Consider the following 17,963-nt stretch of genomic DNA (forward strand, 5'->3'; position numbering starts at 1 on the left):
ATGTGGGGAGAGGTTGATGACACCCACTCAGCGACACAGATTGTGTCCAGTGAATTACAAAACCAGTAATCATTCCTGTGATGGGTAGCAAGGGTGCCATATTCCCCTCTACGTAGTAGCAGGGAACTTTGGACATGATTTGCTGTGTCTACCAGTTGGAACCAGTGTATTGGAACCAGTGAGTTCCAATACTGAGACAGCAGCCTACTGAGGCATCTAAACAGAAATCAAAGCAAAGGGAACTAGAATGTTCCAGCAGCAGTAAGTGCAAAAGAAAATGTCCGGGCATTTTCAGAACGGAAACGTACGGCAAGAAAAAGAAACTGAATGCAAATGGCCTACTAGTAAGTTAAAAGCTTCCAGTTTAAGCTTATTGACTTGGCTTCAACAAGTGCGAAGGTGACATTGTTCTCATTTTTCCAGGTGATGTAGCACAATATACAAGTCTGCCACAAAGCATCCTTAATTTGTGCCTTCCCTGACTGTCTACCCTGCCATTGTATTGAAAAATGTAACGGCAGCCACTTACAGAACTGTTGCCTTCTCTTCCTTTCTATTCCCTTCTATTAAGAATGTCATGAAATGAAGAAGAAGAGGCCTTTCAAATTCACTTGCTCCAGCTGTGGGATCGTCAGTGATTGTGAGCACAAGTTCGCCCAGTAAATAAACCCCCTTTAAGGCACAATCCCACTTGCGATTCAGCACATCGCACGACGCTGCGTGACATCGCAAAGCGATGAGCCGGCTGTCACTTTTCGTCGCTTTGCGATGGTGGAACCTATCATTCTCGGACCGAAATCCCTCGTCGCGTGACAACATCCCCAAAGCAGATAGCCAATCATGGCTGCAGAGTGGGCTGACGTAGCTGGAAACGAAACGTTTGTTTACATCCGGCATTCCAAATGGCCAAGACGGGACTGATGGGCCGGCAAGCAACTTCCTGCACACTTCGGTTCTTTGTCAGTGGCTCTAGCGTACACACGTACCAATCGATGAACAGTGTGGAACTCATCAGTGTAGAAAAACGTCTTTTAATTTCAAAAGGACGGAGTCACCGTATATAGCTACTATTTGGATAGTGGGACGGTAGGCTAACTTGCATCCTTTTCATACCTTTATCGGGGAGTGGTAAACACTATAATAAAGTTCAAGGGTGCCACAGCTTCTGCATCTATGCAAAGAAGCAAACTTTGCAGGCCGGGATACAAGTGTTGTGCCGTGAAAGTGCATGTGTGTATTTCTTGCGGCAATAATATGTTGAAAAGAGCCCGCTTGGGTGTTATTTTTGGCTCCTCCTGCAACCCACAATGCTTTTGGTGCTATTCCAGGTTAGTAGCATGCATTTTACAGTGCTTTCTACCTGTTTTTGTCGCGTTGCGCAATGTGCCAGAGTGGCCAGTGGGAATGTGCTTTAGTCTTCCCCCTTAAGTTCATCGCTATTAACCCTTTGAGGGTCAAATTTTTTTGCCAAATGCAACCCCCCCAGGGTCGATTATTTTTTATTGCTGATTTAAATTCTTTGGATGAATCTATTTCAGGAAAAAAGTGTCATAGTTTTTTTAGGGTGACCATAAGGTGACCATAAAACGCCGTAATGACGAATATGAAACTAACCATGTGCAGAAACCTATAATAATCCTTCATCTTATTGCCAACGTGATGGAATTGGTCTTTGTGAGTGCCCAAAAGAGGAAAAGCAACCACGGTCGCATTGTTTGTGTAAGTCAGTGCCAGCGAGGAAACAAATAAGTGTAATCACTCCCCAGTGAGTAATGAACGACAAAAAAGCCGCCACCTTCTGAGTGAATCGAAACCAGATAGCCTTAAATTTTGCAGCTGCAAGAAGGTGACATCGCTTGGAGGATGAAACCAAAACTAGCTGGCACGCACATGCGCGTGAAAGAATGCGCTAATGATAGGCGGTGCACCGCAGTACTAAAGCATAAAAAAAGAAATGAAGAGCCATCGGTGCAACAAAAAGATTTTATGTATGTCCAGAGTGTGGCAGTACATGAAAAGTCAGAGAAATGATGGAAAAGGCGCACTTTTTAAACATGCAAGCGATGACGTACATGTACATCATTGACCATTTTGGTAGTGTTTGGAGGAGACGTACATGTACGTCATTGACTCTGAAAGACTTAAGGCCTCCGAAGTGCACCCCCTCCCTTCCCGGTGCCCCTGTGTGAGCGGCACTCACCCGTAGTAGGGGAAGGCCCAGCAGAACTCAAGGTACTTGCGCATCAGGCGGCCGTCCTTGACGTTGCTCGCAATGGCCTGGTAGTGCTCGGACAGGCGCCGCTCGGGCCCGTGCTTGGCGCCCCCGAGCCCCAGCAGGAACCAGTGCGAGCGGCACGCGTGCTCGGGCAAGAAGTCCCGGATGCGCGCCCTGCAGGACAGTGCAACCGAAGAGCTAGGCACGACGCACTAGGTGGGAAAAGAAACCCCCTGCTCATATGCTTCATTGGGTGTCCGTTCTTTTCATTGCACAGGATTCAGCGAGGTCGGAAAGAGAAAGTGGGGGCACGTACCATGAGGAACATAATCACATTATGCTGCCAATAAACAGAGAAGTGGTAACCTGCCAAGGATGTCCCTTCCGATGGACCAATCTTTGCGCACACAATCTCACAACCCCTGTTACGTGCCTTCTAAATAAGCACCAGTCAAGTCCTAATCAGCAAGCAATATAAAAATCAGGCACTGAAATGGGGCTGAGATGACCAGGTGTGGCTAAACACAACCCTTGTCACCAAAAAGCCTCACTTTATACGACCACAATCAGAACAGATGAAGAACCTTTATCACATTGAGGCACACATTCGTACTTGCTTGTGACACTGAGATCGAAACAGTCTTTGCTGTAAGCTATATACAAAAAGCTACAAAGAAAGTTATAAATATACCAACTAATTAGTACTTCACTTTGCTAAGTGTAGAACAGGTGCTTTCTCAGTGAATTTACATCAATTTTTCCACAATAAAAGTCTACTTAACAGTACACGTTTCCCCTTATGTTCACAGGCACATGGTGCGAAATTTAATTGAATGCAAGCACACTGAATCCATATAAACAGTGCTTTAAGTGAAAATGAAAATCCTCGCAGCTAAGATGACATAACACTACACGGCAAATCAGTGTGACGTGATTGCCATATAGTTCCCAAGGCAGCTGCAAAAAGCACCGACTGTTTTTTTCTTTTTAGTATACAGCGCTTAAGTGGCCGCTCCTGTGGTTTTGTGTCGCTGTTGGCCTCATTGTAACCGAGTGAAAACAGAGGACAACGAGGATTAGGGTTGCCACCTGCCCAGTTTTGGACCGGCCCGACCGGGTTTTTAAGCAGCGGGCCGGTTGCTGGTCCATACTTAAAACCGGCCGTCATTGGCCGGTTTTTTGGCCCTCGTGCAGTGATTATGTCCGTTTTGCCGCTTTATAAGCGTCAATGCAGCAACTACGAAGATAAATATGTGTCGACGAGCTGCGCAAAGACGCGCGAGCCGAGAAAATACGCGGGAGAGTGCGCTGCCTGAGATGGAGGGGGAGCTAAGGGAGGAAGAAAACAACGAAATGCGGCCGCCGCGGTCAGCAATTGCGGTTACTTTTCACTGAAGCTTTAGCAATAACCAAGCTCTCAATCACTTTCAGTACAAACGTTACATTGATTTCTCTCTAAGAAAACGCTCCAATAAAGGGCACTGCACGTCAAAAACATGGCGTCTTTTTTCAACACAAATTAAGCATTCTATATACCATGCCCCCCCCCCACCCGAAGGGCCGGTTTTTTTTTTCGGGGACAGGTGGCAACCCTAACGAGGATAGAGCAAGCAGGAAAGTGGAGGAGTAAAGTATGGCAAAAGTGTGAGGAGGAGGCAATACACCGAGGCCACCTTGCAAGACACCGTATTTTCGCACTTATAACCCACAAGGACGAGCGCACTGTAACAACTGAATTTTAGCAGCGAACTGTGACTTTTTGTCTTGCAATCAGTGTATTCTGCTTGGTAAATACATGCTTTTTCGGCCACATACATAGTATGTGATGTGTTGCTTGAGCAGTTGCTTTGGTGCAGCCTTTCCTGTGTCAAATGTGCGGGCAATACGCGAGGTTTTTTTTTTTTCTTTTCCGGCGGGCTAAAAGTAGGGGTGCTGATTATATGCAGGGGTGGGTTATACGCGTGAAAATACAGCATGCTCAGGTGTGGCAACACGTATAAGAGGTATAAAAGAACGCTAGAGTATATACAACACGCCATCATGTGTTTGCTAATGACGCGACCACTTCCCGAGAAGCAGCAGCAGCTATGCGCCGTCACCGAGAAGACAGCAGTTCGCACTGTGCATAAATTTTACGTTAGGGAGTGCCGTAATTGCCAGCCAATTTTTGTTGCTGTTCCTGCTTTAAGCTTGACGCATGCAAACTGAGGCTTCATCAGTGCCTTGCCTGAAGAAGTCAGGCGTGTGCTTGGCCGCGTCGTAGGGCCCCAGCTCCAGCCTGGCCTGGATGGCGCCCAGCACCATGCAGTCCTCCGTCTCACAGGGGTACCGGCCGTCCAGGACGTTGCCCTTGGCCTCCGAGTACAGCATCCGCAGCAGCTTCTGGTCGCTCACCTAGAACAAAGGGGGGAGGGGGGGGCACTTGTCAGCAGAGAGCAAACTCCCTGTGCAAAAATACGCTTTGCAATGCTGAGTACACTGTGCTCAAGCGTTAAAGGAGTACTGGCAGAAAATTTTCATTTTGTGCTTTTTGTTCGCTACTATGGGTGCCTGCCAGCCCACTAATCATTAAATGGCAGAGTAGATGGTCGACCACAGCGTAAGTAATTATTCACAGCCTAGTTTATTCGTGCCAGTTTTGGTTTCAACGACACGAATACCACAGCAGCTGCCATGACAGGACGGTGCTCTTGACGTTACTGTTATCGTGGCATGCATCCAAGCTGCACAATATCAGTTCCAAAACAGACATCATACCCAAGGATGAACAGTGCACACCAAAAACAGCCAGCGGGCTGGCTACGTTCCAACAGCTGTGACATTGGCAGTTTGAGGCACACCACTCAAGACGCCGTGCTCATGTCAAACGTGTATCTGTTCTTAGCTTCATGGTGTGTGCAAAGACTAAAAATGATTTTAAATATGTTGTACTGAATGGTTACAATTCAACCTTCCTCGGAGATGTCTCCCCATATAAAGAAAGCTATTTACATAGTTACCTCAGCTTTGAAATTCCGTGTTGGTACTCTTTTGAAGCATGCGCACAGTGAACACAAGTCTGAAAAAAATTTAACTGGAGAGAAAACAGCAAGCTCAGTCAAACGGCTAAAAAAACTCCCCTGAACAACATGTACAATTACCATTGCTGCGTGCCTATTCTGAGGCAACACAAGAAAAATGGAGTTACAAGTTCGTCCTGGCAAGAGCACTTTGAATGGCATGCTGTCACTACACAAACACACATTCATGCAAAGAGGATAGATATGTACACCTTTCCGCAGCTAGCTGCATCTCCTTTCTATTGCCTATTAACACGGTCCAGCCACATCCTTTGTATTTTATTTTTTCTTGCTCTTGTGCACTGTTACCACAGTGCTGGAGTAGACATCACTGCTTTATGGAAGATTTGCTACATCAAGGACGATAAAAGCAAGAGTGCTGTCATCCATGGCTGTTGCAGTGCATGTCCCCTGTTCTCTCTATTGTCACTGATTTTATTGACTGATTGATTGTAGGGTTTAATGCGCCAACGCAACGCAGGCAATGAGGCACGTTGTAATGGAGGGCTCCAGGTCAATTTTGACCACCTGGGGGGAATCTTTAACGTGCGCCGAAATCTCGAACACGCGGGGGTTCCTGCTTTTCGCCTCCGTCAGAAAAGCAGGCGCCGTGGCCGGGCTCTATTGTCACTGACATAGGCTTTGTTTGTGCTTGTTACCACGTTTCATTGCAGCCAAGGTAATAATACCTTCTCAACATGCAAAAAGTATCCCGTCTTTTTGAGACTACCGTGTTGGTGCCCTGTTAGCTCAACAAGAGAGAAATCCGGGCCAGTTGAAAAATCTGCGCCAGAAAGACGAGAAAAAGGAGACAACTACACAGGACAAGGCTGTGCAGTTGTTTTCCTTTGTCTTGTGCTTTTTCGCTCTACTAAATACCAAGCTCATTAGCCAATACACCCAGAGAAGAAGGCAGCTTTGAGGACAACCCCTTCCCCACCTGCTCACCTCTTTCTCTTTACACTTCTCAAGGAACACGTTCCTCTGAAGTGTCAGCACGGGTTCATCTGCAGGAGAAAGGGAACGGAGATGATGAACGGTGCTTTGTGAACATAGGGTAAGAAAGCTCTGTCGCACAAGCTTTTCACAAGAAGAAACCGCAGCTGAACAGCGCTCTTTGAGGCCCTAGTCGACACACGTGTCAATCCCCATCTATGCCTTGCTGTCCCGAGAGAAAACAAGCATTTTTTCACAGGCCTGTTTAAATTGAAGCTTCAGGCCCCATAGAGTGATGCCAACCCGAGAGCACGTTCTGTTGTGGTAGTTATTCTTAACATTAAACAAGTGGCTATAAAAAAGGCCGGGAAGGAAATTTCCCTTTCCCACTCTTTCATGCAAGTGATATGGTGTGCGAGAAGTACCCAACGCTCCTGCTGCAACTAATGCGACACCAGACTTTTTAAAGCGCTGCTCAGACATAGGGCCTTCTGACGTTGGGGCTGACATCAGCAAGCAACTGCTGAAGCTACAGCCTTTTCTGTCCCTCTGACATCAGTCAGTAAGTAACTGTTGATTGCTGAGCTTCTTCTTTCATGGCCTACTACATTGGCATTAGCTTGAAGTGACAAGCACCACAGAATTTTATTGACATGCAACATTAAGAAACACCAAAAAGATGCACTTTGATGTACGATGTTTCAGCTTACACCCTAAAGAGACATCCTCATAGCAAAGAATTAGCGTACCTCCTGTACCGTACCTAAGTTAGTCTGTCAGGCTACATACGACGTACCAAAACACAATTCATCACAATGCACTAAAAATAAGGTCAACACACAAATGATACCCGTTCTGTCACACACGCGAGTTCAAAATCAGCAGTGTCTGGTGAGACAGGAACACAGACCGCAAGATAGGACTAAGTAACTTGTACCGATTATGAGGCAAGATGTCTAGTTAATGTTTGTTTCAAAAGCATCCATTTTCAGCCACACAGGCAAGGCCATGCCTCCAGGGCCCGCTTTCAAACCAATCCAACAAAAAATGTATAACCAACTAGCCCGCCACCAAGCATTACTCATGCTTTCAAAGGTTAACTACTTACAATGAGGCAACTCTCTTCTCTTCCAGAAAACAACAGCCTGCGCTGGTACTTCTTGTTGTCTAAACACTTTGTTGGAATTTTATTTCCCCGAGAACAAAGAAGCGATCGCAGATGGTAGTAGAAGAGGACGACAAGGAAGGATGGCAGCGGTCAGACGTGTTCTGCTTGTGATGTAATGGAATTATAGTTCTTTTCCCTTACCGAAGGCGTTGTAGTTGCGACACACTTCTCAAGCTCCCCTTAATCCACATTGACATGGCAAAATACACTTGCACCCCTGGTAATGACTCTAGATATTTCGGATTATTGCCCGTATCAAACAGCTTAAGTCTTTCGTTACAGCAGAAAAATTACCGATTTTGGGTGCTTCCACAAAAAACATTTTTTATGTGGCAGCAACCACTTTCTGATGAGAACTCAGGCCGGGACCATCAAAATCTATCCAGCAGCAAGCGTGCAGAAAGCTTTTCTAAACCTCCGTCACCATAACAAACAACTTTTTCTCCCAATTCCCTTCAAATACCACATGTGTGGTTTCCATTGTACCACCACATCCTTTCGGAACCGGTTGTTTAGGCCCCCCTGGCATCATTTGACTCACGGCACAGAAATTCGCGAACCCATGTTGGTAAGCTTGGGAGAAGACAAGCAAAGCTAAAGTAATAACATTTGGAAGGAGGCAAAAAAAAAAGGGGGGGGGGGGGGGGGGGGGCGGGGGAGAGACTAGACTGGGAAGTTGTGTCTCAAGACACTCACCGGACTCGAGCTGCTGCCTGGTGGCAAAGGTGTACTTCTTCAAATACTCCGACCACCGCTCTCGAATCAGGTAGGGCCGGTGGTCTGGCTTCAGCTGCAGCTCTACAGGCACAGGGAGAGAGAAAAAAAAAAAAAGAATTGGGAGGGCAATTCAACAAGGTCTCCACCGAGAGAAGTACCTTCTCGGCATCCGCATAGTGGTATTGCAACGACCTTCCACCTTCCAATCCACATCCACATCCAGTGTGTACCGTAGTTTCGCGCGTATAGCCCGCACCAAAACTGCGAAAATTTCAGTGGCAAAGTATGGGTGCGGATAATAAGCAAGGTTTTTCCTTTAGTGCAGCTTCACAGCAATGCGCGTTGTGTCGTGAGGCTCCTACGCAGTAACACTGACTAAGCCTTCCATGGCAGCGATTGCGCAAAACACACCAGGACAAGGAAGAAAACACAAGGACAAGTGCACTCTAACAACTGAATTTTACGCTTTTTCTGACAACTTAGTGTGTGATGTGTTGCTTGAGCAGCAGCTTTGGTGCAGCCTTTCCTCTATCAAATGTGTGGGCAATACACAGGGATTTTTTTTTTTTTTCTCTTTTCCAGTGGGCTGAAAGTGGGGGTGCAGATTACATGCAGGGGCGGGTTATAGGTACGTGTGAAAATACGGTACTACTTGCCACCACAGGCTCCAGTTCAGTAGGCATTTTAAGTTGCTTACAATAACATGGCAAAAACAAAGGTATATAAAGGTATATGGGGTCTACAAATCTGCATGCAGGTTTTCAGCTCCCGAAGTGAAATGCTTCCCTAAAAGGACAATCTCTGCACCAAACATTTGGCAGGAAAAAAAGACAACCATTTATTTGGAGCTTGTCTCCTAGCTTTCTGTCCGAACTTTTCACCCAACTTTTCATCCAAACTTTCCACCCAACTTTTTACTTTGAATCGCCACATTCAGAGAAGAAGGAACACAGGCTGCCCTTTTTTTGCTACAATAGAGCGACGTGGCTAGCAGGCATAAAAAAAGCTCGCAAAAAATTGTAAATTTGCACCTTCATCAAAAACATTACTGCTTAAAGTTGAGTGTTAGAATGCTTTAAAATAACCGCCCCACTTCTTTTTTTTTTTTAACTGCTTCTGCATTCGCAGTAGCCAGAGTTAGGCCTTGAAATATGCTTGATGAATAATAAGCGACGCTATCTCCACAATCAGCTTCTCAGCTTACTGTTTATGCTAAACAGTAAGCTGGGAAGCTTCCCCGGCTACACCCGCATTCCAAAGGCCTATTAATATTGCTCATTACCTATTAAAACAAACTTTACCAGAATGATTTAGGCCTGCTTAGGGTCTGCCAACTTACTCCAAATTAAAACTTTACCAAGTCGATGTTGTGTGGCCATCAGGTTCATCAAACAAACATGTACACATTCCCAAAATAACCACAGTCATGCTTGGTAGAATATGAATACAGTACAGAGGCCATGCAAAAAGAATTCCAGCATACTTCTTCTATAAAATGAAATTCTTAAATTTGTAGTCGAATAACTCAGTTGCCCCCCCCCCCCCCTTCCCCCCCCCCCCCCGCAAAAAAAAAAAAGGCCCATTGAGGCTTTGCACCCTTGACAAAAGTTTTCAACAGCGAAGGTATTTCACACTCATTTCATGCCTAAAAATTATATACACAATTTTTCTATTCAGGTGAGACTAAAGAGAGTTAATGCCCACCAACATCACCAAATTAAACTGCAGGCCACCTAGCAAGTTCTCTCTTTTTTTTTTTTTTTTTGCTGTTTAGTCAGCATTTGTAATCAGAAAAAATGACAAACTGAAGCTCCAGACTCGCCCAGGATAGAAGAACAAAAGGTGACAAGAAATAAACTGCGCAATAAGGCCCCAAACACAGGCTCTACAACTCCACATCAATGTTTGTTTAAAAGGAGCATCCCAAATAAGTGCTCTAACAACGTAGCTGCAAAATGTGAGCAGCGAACAATAATAAATGAGGCGATATAATGGTTTGGCATAACATTCAGGCATTTCAAATTTCATGGGACTGGGTTAACCACTACCGCAGCCATGTCATCGTGAAACCATTGGCCTCTTGTTCATACTGTGTGCACTTTATCATGTCGTGTCGGTCCGGATACAACTTGCAGTAAGAAAGCCCATAAGCTTGCTAAAGCCCTCCACTGACCAACGACCGCAGTGCGCTACATTACGCGATCAAACAGCTGGCTTGGATTGACCCAGGGTTTGAACCAGCTTCAAAAGCAAAAATTCAAGGGTTTTTAAGGACTTTGAAGGAGCAGAAAACACATTTCCAAGGTCCTCGTCTGATGTTATATCTGGGATTATTTATAACTTTTTCAACAAAATGCAAAATTTTGATATTGCCTAATACCTAAGAACATTTTTGCACATTTAGATAGGCGCTACGGGTTCATGAATGCTCCCGCAGCTTTAGTTTTTATTTCATAGTTTATATTGAGAGGTTTTTCTTTTTTCTTGGTGTTTTGCTGAGGCTGCTTGATTTCAACACTTAATTAAGGTTGCCTGCATCTCCTGCTTTGTCAGCAAGAGTATCAGCTGAAATTAACTCAACAAGTGATGCTGCAATGCAGGATGAACTATGTACACGTCCACCATTTGCACGTAAAAGCAAACACAGATGGAGCGTATGAGGCACAACAAACATGCAATGAAAGGCCTCCACAGACTAGATGGAACATGCAAGATAGAGAACAGAAGCCAGCTTTAACGGGATTGTATCGTGACATGAATTCTATTGAGGAGTGTGCTGCTCCCGATGTTGCCTCCCAATAGTGAGAATCCACAACTCGTAATTTCACGCAATACACTGAAACTTGATTGTTACAATGTTTCTTTACATTTTTAACACCTAAAAATCACGACAAACACTTTAAATTCTTGTGAAAAGATAGGGCCATTGGTTATCTCCAGAAAAATCAAGGGTTTTCAAGGACCCTTTAAACATTCCAGGACTTTCCAGGCTTTGAAATTTAAACTTCTAAATTCAAGGGCTTTCAAGGTTTTCAAGGACCTGTCCGAACCTTGTTGACCAGACCTGGCTTGAAACAGCTCAAAAAGCTCATCCAAATGGTCCTGGGATTCGCTAAAACTCACAACCCTACAGCAGCACGTTTAATGGCAAAGCACCCGGCTTGACTCGGCCTTAAACGGCTCGGGCAGTCTTGGTGGGACACTCACCGAGCAGCGGGGAGGTCATCCAGAGGGCAAAGACGTCCTTGACCTGCGCCGGGAGGTTGATCTCACTCTCGTCCTCGGCGATGACCTCGATGATCTCCTGTGCCGTAGCCAGCTGCACGTTTCCCACTTCAACGCACAGGCACACTTTGTTCAGAAGGTACACGCACAGCTCTTGCTCTGCAGGGCGGCCACCGCAGGACGAGGAGGTCAAAGGTCGCGTGCCGAACCCACAGAGGGATTGGGAGGGAGGGAAAAGGCAGAGAACGAAGGAGGGGAAAAAAAATAAAACAGCAAAGTTCTGTACGTGCTTCTGCTTTCATCCACACACGTCTACTAGAGGTGTTTATATATTCGAAATTTCAGATGTGAATTGAACGGTTTTTTAGTTCAGTCTGCAGTACGGGATTATAATAGTTTGATATTTTTGAACGGTTTTTTAGTTCAGTCTGCAGTACGGGATTATAATAGTTTGATATTTGACACCTTTAAGTATTTGGTTACAGCAGAACTGTACTATTGCATCAACTGCTGAACATGCTCCCATTGGCTGCCAAGCATGCACAGCCTTCGTCCAATGGTGAGAAGCAAATCATGCCATTGCTACAGATTGGCAGACATGCAACCAAAAATACCCACAATGGTTTTTAACCAGGTTTGGGTGACTGTTGGCCACGACTACCTACAGTTGCAAATGGCCCTGCATGTTTTAAGCACACGATATTTTAAAAGGTGGTGAGCATTTGGTACTACATTTTAATTAAGCATTTTTTTTAATGTCCCTAATCAATATGACTCCAAAATTTATTTATCTTAGCACCTTTGAATGTACTAGTTAAGGGCACAAGTGATTATAAAAGCTTGTGATTTTAAAACATTAGAGTAGTGTAGTAGCTGCTGGAATAGCTTAACTGAGAGGTTATGTACATGCACCTACGAAGCTAAAATGACAAAAAATGCAGACATAAAACAACGATCTACTTTCTAACTCCTGGAGGTAATCTCTCGCAGAACCAACGGATAACCAATTAAAAGGCTGAAGGAATAATTAAACGACCCTTTGCAGAATGAACTGCGTGGTTTCTTATCCTTCATACACACTATGTGGTACATTTTACTGGACTGCTCATTTTATCACTTATGCTTAATTCAAATTTTTAATGATGATCTTACAATGGAACACCCAGCAAAGATGTACTAAAGATTCTACTAAATCTATTGTACTTGTCTTACCATGTAAGCGATATTGCTATGTGGGAAACTACCAACTGCAACTTCAGCACAATTACTGTAGAATACAAACCTCACTCCATTTAAGCAAGAAAATATTAAAGTTTCACGCATCTTGCTCAAAAGGTTAAAACGAGACCGTCCACAAATTCAGGTTTGCAACAAGCTTCCTTTGGAGATTAAAACTTGCAAACGCTAGCTGCAATTTTTGCACATGTCAAAGGCAGAAGCCAGATACCATGACCAAGTGAACAATATCCAAACTCCAATTTCCGGAAGCAAATGAAGCTTTAGAATGCTTGTTTGGTTACCATTAGATGCAGTTCCCATACTTCGACTGATAATTTACGTCTCCTTCTGCACTAAGGTAGAAAAAAACCAGACAACGGGCACATTGTAAACTGTGCACATGAGCTTTATTGTGCATACAGATAAAAGCTACACATCCGTGCAATTCGTGCATATTCCAGTGCGTTCCATGCAGGCCAACCGTACAGACTACATGCGTGGTACCTACAAAGCATTAGGCTTGCCAGAAGAATCACAGTAGAAGCAAAATAAACAATAACGGTTAAAATTTCCAATAAAACTAAACTTCTCACAAGAACAAAACAAAAGCAAGAGGCAGTAAAAAGTAACACGCCAGTGTCCGCACAAACAGTGCAACTCATGCAAGGTAAATAAACATTCCAAAGCATTCAGTCATTCATATCACAGGTCTCTCTCTCCACATTCACTTGTTAAGAGCTCAGCACAGTGCATGGAGGAATCACTAGTTAATAACACAGTGCTTAGGCATAGCAGTGGGCATTCAAGCAAAGCATCTTCATAACAAATATATTAAAAAAAGCAAGGGTCAAGGCCAAGGTTAGCTGTTTCTCACAATTTTGAGCATTAACAAAGGCGAAAAAAAAATCAGTATTATTACAGCCTCAAGACTAATTCTTACAGGAATGTTCTAAAGCATTGAAAGGAACGCCAACCTTTATCTCTAGCAATAAAAAACAGACTGAATATTTGTACACACATTCAAAAGCCTTGCCAGAAAAAAAGGAGGCTGCTAAAGCAAAAAAAAAAAAAAACAACAAAACATGCAAGTACAACAGTTCATGCATCCATACATTGCACTCCGCTAAATCACACGCCGTTTTGTAAGGTTCAGTGCGATGGAAACTTACACAAATTTCAGTGTTAGGCAGGGTTCATTACAAAAACAACACAAACTTTTCCTTACAAAATGCAAACAGCAGTTACAAAATGACATCAAAACACGTGCGGCAGTGAAGGACGTCAAAAAGGGCCATGCAAATTTCAGGCCGCTTTCACGGCGAATCAGCATACATACAACAACTGCGCCAACCATTGTAACTGCATGCAGCACGGACAAACGAGGAGTGCCAAGTAAGTCAGCAAAAGTGTCTGTCCAAGGCCTCAAACACCTATTGTCATATTTCTTCAGCTGGCTTCCACAAAATTCCATGGTGAGTTAGATGCACTTTTTACGGGGATTAGTTAAGAGCTAGGTACGTGGCATCCAAACTGCTGCATGCAACTTGTGAAATGAACTACAACAGGAGTGACCTTGGCGAGCATGTTACATTGGCAGTGCAATGATACAAACCAAACGTGCAGTACGAGTGCAGAACGCTTCCCGGCAAAAAGTGTACTGAGTAATGCAGAAGTGTCCTTCCAACCCCAAATTGAGGGTAATTCACGTCTAAGGATGACACCACTCAACCTTATGTGGACAAGCTTCAAATGTTCTGCAACATTTGAAGAGAATATCAACACACAGTGCAGTCCCAGTAACAATGACTTGTAAGAACAACATTAACTGGGCAGTCTCGTCTATGCGGCAGGCCGTCCCTGCTCTGGCTGCAACCTCCAGCAAAAAAAACCTGTCACCATAGCTTCCAGGGAAATCTGATCGTCGCCAAACATGCCCATTCAAAACATCGAATGGCAGCCATGCAGTCAACTCCATAACGTAAAGTGAAAGCTAAAAATATGCCGTCTGCTTTCTTGTCCATATCTTTACCTGAAGGGGCATCATAAAACCTTATTAGCAATTAACCGTCAGCAACCAGCAAATAGCCCCAACTATTTTGTAGAAAATGATTTACGCCACATTTAGTGTATTGTTAGAAGAGGCTTGGTTACTAGTTGAACCCCTTTATAAGAGACACGTACCGGGGAGCAGTTTCTGTCTCTTATAAGCAGGGAACCATGTTCTCACTTACTAATCAGACCCTAGTTTAATGTGGGCACCATGTGACTAAAATAAGCTCAACAGAACACTACAGCATGTTGCAAAAGATTCATTATAATTTATGTTTGGCCCCCAGAATTTATGAAACAGTTCTGAATCTTTGCTTGCTCCATGACTGTATTTACACTGTCTTTTACAACCGATTCTACAAGCTTTCTTTCCTTTCACTGTTGGTGGAAGATGAATCGTAGACATTGAGTTCACAAGCCTGATGAATAGCCAGAGCGCACAGCTTCTTCCGCTGTGTGCTCAGGCTATTCATTACGCTTGCAGGACTCAACATTTGCGATGCTTCTTGATTGGGAGCTAAGTGAGTGGGAGAGGTTGCACGGTTGGTCGCGCTCCAATGGATGGCAGTAAGCTTCAACCACTTCTGTAAGTTGCATTTCCATTGGCAGGGCTTCTCATCGTCATTTCATAGCTGACTGAATTACTGTGTGTTTGCTGAAGTTATAATGAATAGCGACTTCAGGCGTCTGTCGTCCGCCTGTGTTTTCACAATGGAAGCAGCTGCAGATAGTGACTGGTGGCACTGCATCTGAAGTTAAAATGTCTGTTACAAGCGAGATTGTTAATTAAAGTTCCAGGATGACTTGTCCCTTATAACCAACATTCTTCTACATCCGATGTCTGTTATAAAAGAGGTCAATTTAACGGGAAAGATAGGGCAGCCAACCATGTGGGTGAATAGTGTCTCTTATACCCATTTGTCTCTTACATCCATGTCTCTTATAACAAGGTTCAACTGTGTTACAAGAGGCTTGGTAACTACGCAGGAAAAACATGCACATTTTGTTTCACTGGCATGCGACATTAGCCACAGCATAAACAAAAAAGAAAATCATCGAAACTGCAGACAAAAATCAGACAATGCGCAATTCCAAAGCAATCACATTTGAAATGGTAGTTTCAAACATTTTCAACTAATTTTGCACATTCCATGAACAACAACTCAGCAGACTAAATTTTCATGCAACTTGACTTTTACACAGGCTGCAGGCATATTGCTCAAGCTTCTGAACATTAGCTCATTGAAGTAGCCATAACAGTCAAGCTAAGCAGAGTACTCCCAAAACCAGCCTAGCTTACAGCAGCCTTTTGGCCCATGTGCAAGTGCTCCTCTTCTCTACTACCTACTCACTCTAAAACTAGACCAACAACGATACCACATGGAAGCTGAGTGTTTCCAATGCCTTTCTACGCATAGAAAACGTCTCCTAGTCAGCTCTGCACATTGATATTGGAAGGACTTAAAGTCGCAACTGTTTTTCAAACTCCCAACCATGAAAAAGCAGAAGGGACAAGTCAATACCTTGCGGGCACCCACTAAGTCAATCACAGTGCTCGACTTATCAATGCGTTCCAGGGCCAAAAGACTGCGCAAGCGAATTTTCTACTCTAAGAACTGGGGAATCTGACTGTTTTCCCATGATCCTGCCCTTGATATGCGTACTCAACAGTTTGATGTCACAGAGCCACAGCGCCAGAAGTACCACCTGCCCCGAAAACAGCATGGGCTGCAAAACCACAGGGGTTTCTACCAATAGCGGCACTAGCGAAATTCGGTGAAATAGTGGCTGCTTTAAATGCTTCGGTTTATTCCACTCCATTTGCGAACCTTGGGAAGGTCTCTAGACTCTCCCATACACGTTAACTTTTTTCCCCTACCCCCAAAATTCCTGAGATAAGTAAGCTAAGCTTGAGCACTGCCATAATCAAAAGCAGGTTTGTTCCGTAATGTGGCTGAGAAGAGGTTTACTTGGCGGCGGTGCCGGCGCCGGGGGCGGCGTCAGTGGCCGCTGGTGCGGCGCCGGACCCGCCGGAGTCAGGACCGGAGGAGCCAAGGAAGCCGGAGTCGAAGCCGGAGCCGGTGGGGGCGGGAGAATTCGCCAGCCAGGCCCGTCATCTCCGCGCGTCACCAGTGGTGTTGGGAGCTGGTAGCACTGCCGGTGTCCCCCACCATGCTGCTGCTGCTGGGAGGGCATGTGGTGTCCACCCCCGGTGCCGGGCGGGTGGTGGTGGTACTGGTTGTTGTGGGGGTGGTGGTGGTGCGTGGGGGTGGGCAGCTGGCGGCGCACGGTAGTGGGGGCGGTGAGCGCCGGCACGGACACCGCGTACGGCGCGCTCTGGTGGTGGTGGTGGTTGTGGTGATGGTGGCGGTGGTCCAGGGTGGCGTAGTTGCGCTTGTCACCACTGCCCGCTGCCGGTCCCCCTCGGAGGGTGCAAGCTGTGTGGGTGCGCGCGCACGCGGACGCAATCACGGCCCCCGCTCAACACGGGACTTCTTGCGCTTCGCGTCAGTTTTACGTTATTTGCAGTGACGATGAAATAAGAGGTTTCCTTCCGAATTCGCTTTTATGCACTGGAGCTACAATTGGGCTGAAAGGTGTGCTGTAGTACAAAGCAACAGAACAATGTAATGATCCCCTAATGAACCTTCCGAAATCTGGCTCCGCTAGCCGTTATTGTTTTATACTCACAATGACACTCCATACCAGGTCTCACGGAGGCATGCATCGTGGCAAAACGAAACCAAATTTTCCCGGCAGTAAACCCAATTCCCCAGAGGGGAAGCAAGAAATTACGTGGTACCTGTTGTTCATGTTCCCGATCTTTACCCATTAAATATCCCTCTTTCGTTTGCAGAAAAAAAAAAACAATATGTGCGTGAATTGTCAAAGCACTATTTGGAACGCACAACCACGCTCAATGAAATGAATTCAACGTCCAGAATTGGAGTGAAAATGCTTAGACTACCAGAAGTGTCAGTCATAGAGACTTTAGATGAATGTGATTTTCCCGACTGCAAGACAGCGAGGCGAAAGTGCCGAAGGTTGGTAGTCAGGAAAAACATTTTTTAAGCAAAAATAAGCACAAAAAATGGGCGGCTTCTACAGTTCAAGGCCACAAGCCCCCACTGCAGAAAAACGAGTTGTTTTCCAGGAGTCTGGCAACCCTGAACTTCCTTTCGAAGCCATGCAGGTACGTAAATTATACGACACGGAAAAGCTGTTTTCCAGTGCAGAGTTTCAGTGTATTTGCCGAATACTTCACACATTGTCGCCATTCTATGGTTGTTCAGTCGTTCTATAGCCACTCTATAGTCGTTGAACTTGCTGAGGTCCAACACCAGGAACCATTTAAAGAGGTGCAAGTGCAAAAGCT

At 45.0% G+C, this 17,963-nt stretch overlaps 1 protein-coding gene across 1 annotated transcript in view; it reads right to left on the bottom strand.

Moving 5' to 3' along the window:
* The window catches only part of LOC144149585 (FERM domain-containing protein 8-like), a 107,506-nt gene that overhangs the window by 13,216 nt on the left and 76,327 nt on the right, over positions 1-17,963 (bottom strand). Inside the window, exons 3-8 of the mRNA XM_077681223.1 lie at positions 16,558-17,025; positions 11,303-11,479; positions 8,075-8,176; positions 6,223-6,281; positions 4,443-4,609; positions 2,201-2,389 (exon numbers count right to left, since the gene is read on the bottom strand). Coding sequence (XP_077537349.1) covers positions 2,201-2,389; positions 4,443-4,609; positions 6,223-6,281; positions 8,075-8,176; positions 11,303-11,479; positions 16,558-17,025 — 1,162 coding nt within the window. The remainder of the gene's footprint in view (positions 1-2,200; positions 2,390-4,442; positions 4,610-6,222; positions 6,282-8,074; positions 8,177-11,302; positions 11,480-16,557; positions 17,026-17,963) is intronic.

Source organism: Haemaphysalis longicornis, unplaced genomic scaffold, assembly GCF_048455015.1.
Source record: "Haemaphysalis longicornis isolate Haplotype H1 unplaced genomic scaffold, Haemaphysalis longicornis Haplotype H1 scaffold_8, whole genome shotgun sequence".
Lineage (NCBI taxonomy): Eukaryota > Metazoa > Arthropoda > Arachnida > Ixodida > Ixodidae > Haemaphysalis > Haemaphysalis longicornis.